Source organism: Triticum urartu, chromosome 3 (genome assembly GCF_003073215.2).
Source record: "Triticum urartu cultivar G1812 chromosome 3, Tu2.1, whole genome shotgun sequence".
Lineage (NCBI taxonomy): Eukaryota > Viridiplantae > Streptophyta > Magnoliopsida > Poales > Poaceae > Triticum > Triticum urartu.
In genome coordinates, this window is record NC_053024.1 from 463,000,495 (window position 1) to 463,009,190 (window position 8,696).

The window sequence follows — 8,696 nt, forward strand, 5'->3', positions numbered from 1 at the left end:
TTCTCTCTATTGCTGTCCAAGGCCGGAGCATGGTCGGGGATTGATCCCCTGTACCGAGGCCGCTTCCTAGTGATGTGTTCATGTACGACCAACGCAGCTGCCAGCTCTTCATCATCCGATGAGCAAATGAAATTGTGAAAGAAAAACTCATCACCACTGTCCATTGTACCTTGTGAGCAATCCGTCGAACGCCTTGCGGTCGTGGTCGGAAAGCGACCGGATAGTGCACGACCTGCTCCCCTCGCAGGCAGCAAAGCAAGGTTTTGGGGTCGGTGGTGGTGGAGGGCGCCCTGCATCACCGAACGGCCGACCGGAAGAGGTTGGGGACGACGAGCGACAACGACGGCCGTAATTTGTCTCCCACCGGCAACACAGAGAACGCCTGCCAAATTCTTTTTCGGGAGGCCGGTGCGGAGACAGCTATGGCATAACGCGGTGGTGGCTGGGACGACCCTGGTGGAACACAATGCGACCAGGGGTGGCGATGGCGACAGCGATGGCGGTGAGGGGGCAGTGGGGAGGGGCGGTGGGGCGGGTAGAGAAAGAGAAAGAGGGGTCTGTCTCACCGACGGGCGGGCCATGGCAGGACAAGGGCACGCGTCCGTGTGTCCGTTCGGCCGCAAACTCAGCCTAAACTTAGACATGAAATAGGTCGAAAGCGGACAGAAAACGGACGACGGTCCGCTTGCGGCCAGGCGTTGGGAGGCCTGTTTTATTCGTTTGCTCCCAAATGAATGCGGACGGATCTCGCATCTGCGACGCCGTCCGTCCTCGCTGCGCGGTTCCCGTGCCTTTCGCTCTCTTTCGTCCTCTTTTCTTTTCCAGCAGCGCAGCACTGTATGATAGGGAGCAGTTCTCTTCGTCCTCGACAGTCAACATAGCAGAGTCACAGACGGAACAAGTGTGAAAGCCCCGCGCGGCTTTATCCAACTCCTAGTCCGTAGCCCTGGCTCCCCCTCTGCCTCCTACCCTACGAGCTCCCCCTAGCTAGCTCCCCACCACCACCTCCTATAGCCACCCATGGCCATCACCACCATGTGTCGCCACCCCACCTCCACTCCCCACTTCCCACCCACTCCGCTTCCCGGCCCCCCATTAAACGCCCGTGAGCTAGCACGCGATCCCCTACCCACCACCGGGCGACGTGCTCCGTCTCCATCACTCCTCCTCGACCGTTGCTCCGTGTCCGCGGAGAGGCGCTGCGTCCTCACCTGACGGCGGCCATGATAGGCATCGACCTCAACACCGTGGAGGACGAGGAGGAGGGCGGTCCCTCGGCTGAGCCCCCGAGGGGCACGGTGTGCCTAGAGCTGTGGCACGCGTGCGCCGGCCCCGTGGGGCCGCTGCCTCGGAAGGGCAGCGCCGTCGTGTACCTGCCGGAGGGCCACCTCGAGCACACCCGGGAGGCGGTGGCCGCGGTGCCGCCCCATGTGTTCTGCCGAGTTGTCGATGTCAATCTCCAGGTGCGTGCGCGCGCGCGCGGCCTGCTGCTCGTGCTGTACGGTGTCCACAATGTGTTCGAGGTATTAACTGAGAGAGCGTGCTCCCTGCAGGCGGACCCAGCTACGGACGAGGTTTACGCGCAAGTTTCTCTCGTGGTCGACAACGAGGTACCACTACCACTACCACTGATCTGAATATGCCAGTAATGATAGCATCGGACATGGTCAATGTGAGCTGAACGATCAAAGCTCTGCGCGTCGGTGATGGTTGCAGGAAGCCAAGAGGCGGATGCGCCAAGGGGAGAGCGAGGAAGCTTGCGACGGTGACGGCGAGGACACCGGTGCCGCGAAGCGCCGAGCGCGCATGCCCCACATGTTCTGCAAGACGCTCACGGCTTCCGACACCAGCACGCACGGGGGCTTCTCCGTGCCGCGCCGTGCCGCTGAGGACTGCTTCCCGCCTCTGGTACATGGCGTTGGTGATGAAGTGATTTTGTCGCCTCGAGGTGACTTGGTACTGGTAGTAGTGACTTTTTTGCTTGGCGTCTGCAGGATTACAACCTGCAGAGGCCGTCCCAGGAGCTTGTGGCCAAGGATCTGCACGGCACCGAGTGGAGGTTCCGACATATCTATCGAGGTACTGCAAGAGCGATTCACTGGCTTATTATTGCTTATAGCTCAGGTTCAGCGTATTTGTTAGGCTGCCCACCTGAGATATATAGAATGCTATGACATATCATGAGGTGTTACAGAGATGGCTTATTTAGATGTGTATAACCAGACAACAGTGAAGATTGTTGGTCATCTGCATTTGCTTTCTTTCATGAGGTGGTCTTTTGGCTATAATTTACCGTTACAACCATTGTTAATACGAAGACCATTGGGATTTGAAGAAACCCTGAGAAAATTTGTGGTCCCGAGTGGCTAACAGGTCTGCTCCCAACTGTTACAGGCCAGCCACGGAGGCACCTTTTAACCACTGGATGGAGTGCATTCGTCAACAAAAAGAAGCTTGTCTCTGGGGATGCAGTGCTGTTCCTCCGGTAACGATTTATAACTCACGATGCCTTCATTGGAACTTACTCTAGCTTCCCTTCGGCAATGATTTCTTATTCTCGTCCAGAGGTGAAGATGGAGTGCTCCAATTGGGAGTGCGCCGAGCTGCTCAGCTAAAAAATGTATCTCCTTTTCCTGCACTTTTTAACCAGGATTCAAGTCTTCGTAGTCTCGGTAATGTTGCCCATGCTGTGGCTATGCAAAGTATTTTTCACATCTACTACAATCCCAGGTACTTTGCTGATTGTTTTCATAACCGTCTCAATTGCCTGTATTAATTAAGGTCGTACAAGTCGCTTCCTCTCCTTATCTCAACCATAATAAGAAAATGTTCGACTAATGCACAGTTATAGTGTTCTCCTAGAAAAAGTTAGACACGTCGGCAACCATAATAAGAAAAGGTTGGATGAATACACAGTTCTAGTGTTTTCCTTGAACAAGTTGTACATGTTGGCGACCATAATAAGAAAAGGTTGGGCGAATCAGTTATAGTGTCTTCCTAGAACAAATTATACTTGTCGGCTATGGTATCTTAAACTTTACGACTTGTCAGTCCTGTGCTAACTATTTTGAATACTCGTTCTTAATACCGTACGACTCATTTTTTATTCAGCAGTCAGGTTCAGTTCCCTGGTGAAGACAGTTTTGAGTTGCTTCTTGTTCTTTGTTGCTTCCCCCAATCCAACATTTTGTATCTCATCTCATTGGTCTGGCCATCTATGTTTCCTCGTAAATGCTAAATTATCACATTACATGTTATTCTCAAAGGTCATTTAATTGTGGCATACTACACATTTGGGGCAGCCATTCAGATTTGTTTGGTCATGTCTGAATTTGATATTTGGGAATTGACATGTTCTGTTTATTACTTGTGGACGTTTTCATTATGCTCATTTAGCATCAATGCAACTATTTTGAAAGTGCTCTATCCCATTATTGATAATAATTAAACTAAAGAAAGAAATAGAATCTCGTCAGCACCCTGTTCAGATTGGTAATAATTTGCTTTGATTCTCATAATATTTGTGCATTTCTCCTGTGCAACTTGGACGGTTCATTTGTATTGAATAAGTTCATTGGACTTGACAGGTTATGTGAGTCTGAGTTCATTGTACCATATTGGAAGTTCATGAGAAGCTTCAGTCAACCTTTTTCTGTTGGAATGAGGTTTAAAATGAAATATGAAAATGAAGATGCTTCAGAAAGAAGGTATGGTGCAATAGTTAAAAAATTTCTCTGTGATTGGGTTCACAATGCCATAACTATTCTTGTTTTTCAGGTCAACTGGGATGATAACTGGGAGCAGAGAGTCAGACCTGAAGTCGCATGGTTCGAAGTGGAAATGTTTGGTGGTATGTTCTGCTTTCTCATGCTTGACACATCATATTTGCACCAATGTTGGTATCGATGCATGTGCATAGTACTCTAGGTGTATGACCATCTATCTTTATTAATTAAATGCAACAAAAGCATTGTGGTTCTCTGTCTTCGATTTCAGCATTTTGTGTTATGTGTAACTTTTCATCAGTTGGCGAATTACAGTATGCCCAGCTTGAATTTTGAATAGATGCTGGTCATTTCAAAGCATCAAGGGCCAAAGAAATCCTGTCGTTTCATTTCTGGAAAATAATGTAAATGCCTGTGAAGAAAAGTGAAGCGTTGTCCATTTGTCCTAATCAAGATTACTACATTAGAATATGCCCTCATTAAGTTCCAATGTTTTGCACTAATCTATACAACTGTGGTTTACTAGTAAGAGGAGCAGCATAACAGAGTAGAAGTATAGTGCACTCAAAGATACAATTCATACTGCAGCCGGGGATGCAGGCGGATGCATCCGCGTAGTCAAAATTGCAATAATCCTCATTACTTTAATAATCGTGTTAGTTTAATTTACCTGTTTGGGGATGGTTGTGGACGCTATCCGCTTGCATCCCTAACGGCAGCTACTCAATTGTATACTTGTCCTACTCCTTGATTAACTATTGGAGCTTGTGCTCTTAGTATTTTTTACTTTGGTTTAAACCAAGGGCGGCGTTTTGGTAACCAGGGCCATCTACACCCGCCCATGTACAGTAAAAAATAGCAAAACAATTCAAAAAAATCTAAAAAAAATTTGGCATCCAAGATACTCGGGTGCGCTAGGAGCATGCAAAAATTGCCTGAACATATGACGTTTGAGGAGCTCTAGACAAAAAAAAATCGGCTCTCACAGAAGTTTTGGAAAATGGCACTTTGGAGAACTGTTTTTTTCTAGAGCTCCTCGGATGTCATTTTACCATGAAAATTTGCATGCTACTAGTGCACTCTAGCGTCTTGGATGCCAAATTTTTTTAGAGTTTTTGGAATTTACTGTTCATCGGGAGTTGATGAGCCTGGGCTCATCTGTGGATTACTGGGTTTGAACCATGCTATAATAGATCAAAGTAGAAAGATTTCTGAATGTCCATATAACGACTGCCAAACATTTGTATATATGCTATTAATCGGGTAGGATGCATCTAATTTAGCCGAAACCGAGCTTCCATAAAATATTCGCTGAAATTCTTTGTCATAGATGAAATCAGCAGTTTTACTTTTTTCAAGTTAATGTGATTGGAAATTCCCGATGGTGGAACAAGGTTTGAAACCTTGCAATATACTATAATGTCCCATGGCAAAGTTCTCACAAGGAGTCAAGGATATGTGAACCCTGGAGTTTAGCATTGTGCTAGTTGGTTTCCAGGATTGCATAGGATGTAATTTAAAACCATATTTTGCATGCCGTGTTGAACAAGGAATCTTAGTCATTTACTTTATCTGTTCTCATTAGATTCCTTGTCCTTAAATCATGACTGATGGAAAACTTGACAGGTGAGATGGGATGATGATGTAGAGTGCCGTCGCCCTAATAGGGTATCTCCTTGGGAGATTGAACTTGCTGGATCGGTTTCGGGATCTCATCTGTCCTCTCCCCATTCAAAACGGCTGAAGCCATGCCTCCCCCAAGTTAATCCAGACATGTTGCTTCCAAGTAGGTTGGGTTGTAAGTGAAGAGATAATCATTTGATACACTGTTGTGCCCTACTGAACTTTTTTTAGCCATTTTGGCAGGTGGAAGTGTTTCTTCGGATTTTGCGGAATCTGCCAGATTCCACAAGGTCTTGCAAGGTCAAGAATTATTGGGTTCTAAAGCCCATGATGGTACTGTTAATTCAGCTTCTGAGGCTTCTCAGGCGTCTGAAGCAAGAAATTTTCAGTACAGTGATGATCGGAATTGCTCTATCAACATGTGTAACATTCCAGGGGTTCCAGGACTTGGTGCTAGAACCCCGCCTGAAAACCATGGATTTTCCTACCACTGCTCAGGCTTTGGGGAGTCTCAAAGATTCCAAAAGGTCTTGCAAGGTCAAGAAGTGTTTCGTCCTTATGAAGGAGGAACTTTGTCTGATGCTGTTATAAGAGGTTCTAGCTTCTGTCAACCTGATGGCAACTATACATCTGGTGCAACATATAAATGGCTTATGTCACAGGGATGCGATTATCGTGGGCCAGTAACACCAGCAATGCCTCAAGCATCCTCTCCATTATCTGTGCTAATGTTCCCTCAAACTAGTTCCAAGATACATGGCTTTGAATACGTATGCAGAAGCCTGGATAAGGATGATAATATTAGACATGTTACTATCAACGCCACTCAAGATATGGGAAGAACCAGTCATACATTACCTCTCTGGCCTCGTCTTGTTTCAGGCAAAGCAGTAGCTAGTTGTGCTGGAACTAAAAAGTTGCCCTCCATCGGCAGTGCAGAGCATGAACCAAATGACAAGGATGTTCACACAAATGGCTGCAAAATCTTTGGTATCTCTTTGACTCAGAAGGTTCGAGTATGCGATGAAGTGGAATGTAGCAGTGCGAATTGTGATTTTCAGCTCCAGCCTTTAAAGCCACAAATGTCAAAATCACGAGGCAACAGTTGTGCTACTGTAAGTTTTACATGCATAATTTTTTGGCAGCTTCTTGATGCAATTGCTTATTAACCAAAAATTCCGCAGGTTCATGAGCAAAGGCCTGCTGTTGGCATGGTGGTTGACCTTTCTGCGGTTGATACGATGATCTGATTCGTCTAACTGTGTCCTGGGAGGAGAAGCGGGGCCTACAGCAGGATTCATGTTAGTGATGTGATACTCAATGACGCAAAACTTCCACCTGGTTATTTCATCCTATGTGCACAGTTGGCACCGAGTTCAGTAAACACATCATGGTTGATGAGTTGCTGATGCTTATCAAATTTGTAATGCACTTCTAGAATTTGATTTGTTATAACATCTATCTGAAGCTCTCTTTTGAATCATCATTTATGTTGTACGAGCTGCTAGTGTGTTTTTAAGCTGCATGGTATGTTATGACTTGTTTGTACTAGCACGATTTAATTTCGAAGAACAGATGTAGTTCTTGTTTGAATTAGCACCATTTATTACAAAGTACTCTATAATGTGTATTTTTTTGAAGTTAATTTTCTGTATGTTTGACCAATTTTATAGAGAACTATCAATATCTTTTTTTCCCGGGGTCACGGGGCCTCTCAGCCACAACCAAGTTTACAATGAAGTCTAACCCCGAGTACAACCACACTGCGGTTCGGGGGGTACTACGGCCATAAGCAGCAAGTTCATGGCTAACCTTATTCTGCGAACGACGACAAAAAGTAAAAGAAATCTCTCTATCCTCAGTTGAGGCCAAGCTTTTAATCTCCTGGATCACGAAGCGATGTACTGATCTATTATCGGAATTTGCTATGATCAGCGACAATGCCTCAGAACTATCTAGTTCTACCAAAATTGGCAGCATCGTCCGGTGGAGGGCTAGCTCCAGCCCCTCCCTACACGCTGCGAGCTCGGCGCCCAGCACATTACCACAAGTACGGAGTTCACGGCAAGCGCTAAAAATGATGTTTCCCTGAGTGTCCCGGAGGATCATCCCACCTCCTGCCATACCTGTAGCCGGTATGAAGCTTACGTCCGTGTTCAACTTGGTCCATCCTGTAGTAGGAGCAACCCAGCTCAGCTCCTCTTTAGCTAGGGCGCTGGCTGTATGTGTTGGTGGCGCAGCATTGATCACCATTTTCCCCTTCATAACATCACCATTGGGGTACTGCTTGAGGCATAATAAAGAGCTGATATATCCATGTAGGAACCGCCGAGAGGACTCAGTTGGAGGTGGCCGTTTTTCATGCGTGATCTCATTCCGCACGTGCTAAGTCCTCCACATGATCATCAGTACGATCATACGTGTCGTCTCGTCCAAAGGCTCAAGGGGGGTGAACAACCATTCTGGCCCCGTGTTGCGAACGGATTCAACCCTCGGGATGACCCAATCTAGCGCCATGGCATGCCAAAGTTCCTTTGCAAGGGGGCACCTGCACATCGCATAGAACCCATCCTCTCGTTCCACACCACAAATGGGGCATATGTCAAAAAGCTCAAGATGACGTGAGAATTTATTTGCCCAAGTAGCTAGAGAGTTGGTCACAATCCGCCAAGCAAACACGCGTACCTTCGGGGGAGCAGGGCACCCCCATATGGTCTTCCAGATGGCGCGACGACCATCTGGTGCCCTGCTCATGGCGGTGGCCAATGGATGCTCGCGCTCGTCCATGGCAAACCGATAGGCGGAACGAACGGTGAAGATACCGTTCTTCTCCGGTGCCCAGGCGATGATGTCGTCAGTGCAGCGGGGCGAGGTGCGAATGTTGGATATCGCATCGACGTCCGCCGGGAGGAAGTGTCGGCGGAGAAGATCCATACGCCAGGACCCATCCGCCGCGTGAAGCTCCGCCACTCTCCTCAGCCGGCAGGTGCCTTGCCGCGTGATAGGTTGGCGCGAGGGTTCCCTCGGCACCCATCGGTCACGCCATATCCGGATGTTTTGGCCGTCTCCAACACGCCATATGATGCCCTTTTTCAAGAGCTCGAGGCCATACTGTATGGCCTGCCAGGTCGAGGATGCGTTCCCGGAGAACACTGTATCCTCAAGGCGACCATCTGGATAGTACCGAGCTTTTAGTACCTGCGCACATAGACTGTTAAGCTTAATTAAGAGGCGCCACGCCTGTCGAGCAAGGACAGCTTGGTTGAAGAGACGGAAATCTTTGAAGCCCAAGCCTCCCTTGGTCTTATGTGCTAAAATTTTCGACCATGCCAACCAATGCGTTTTCCT

The 8,696-nt window shown here is 47.6% G+C and overlaps 1 protein-coding gene across 2 annotated transcripts; it reads left to right on the plus strand.

Annotated features, from left to right (window-relative positions):
• The first annotated feature begins 868 nt into the window (after positions 1 to 868).
• LOC125544348 (auxin response factor 2-like) lies at positions 869 to 7,002 on the plus strand. 2 transcript variants are annotated; one of them, XM_048707999.1, is made up of 11 exons: positions 869 to 1,463; positions 1,554 to 1,610; positions 1,717 to 1,908; positions 1,995 to 2,079; positions 2,395 to 2,485; positions 2,566 to 2,730; positions 3,588 to 3,707; positions 3,778 to 3,850; positions 5,352 to 5,511; positions 5,580 to 6,463; positions 6,533 to 7,002. In XM_048707999.1, the coding sequence occupies exons 1-11, from the start codon at positions 1,224 to 1,226 to the stop codon at positions 6,596 to 6,598; spliced, it is 2,133 nt and encodes a 710-aa protein (XP_048563956.1). In that variant the 5' UTR covers positions 869 to 1,223; the 3' UTR covers positions 6,599 to 7,002. The 2 variants fall into 2 exon arrangements, with proteins under 2 accessions (XP_048563956.1, XP_048563957.1); XM_048708000.1 differs by having other exon boundaries at positions 870 to 1,463; positions 5,592 to 6,463.
• The last annotated feature ends 1,694 nt before the right edge of the window (positions 7,003 to 8,696 follow it).

Coding starts and splice junctions, on each gene's coding strand:
- LOC125544348 (XM_048707999.1), top strand. CDS start 1,224: ATGATAGGCATCGACCTCAACACCGTGGAGGACGAGGAGGAGGGCGGT. Junction 2,080..2,394: donor GTTCCGACATATCTATCGAG/GTACTGCAAGAG, acceptor CAACTGTTACAG/GCCAGCCACGGAGGCACCTT. Junction 3,708..3,777: donor GAAGATGCTTCAGAAAGAAG/GTATGGTGCAAT, acceptor CTTGTTTTTCAG/GTCAACTGGGATGATAACTG.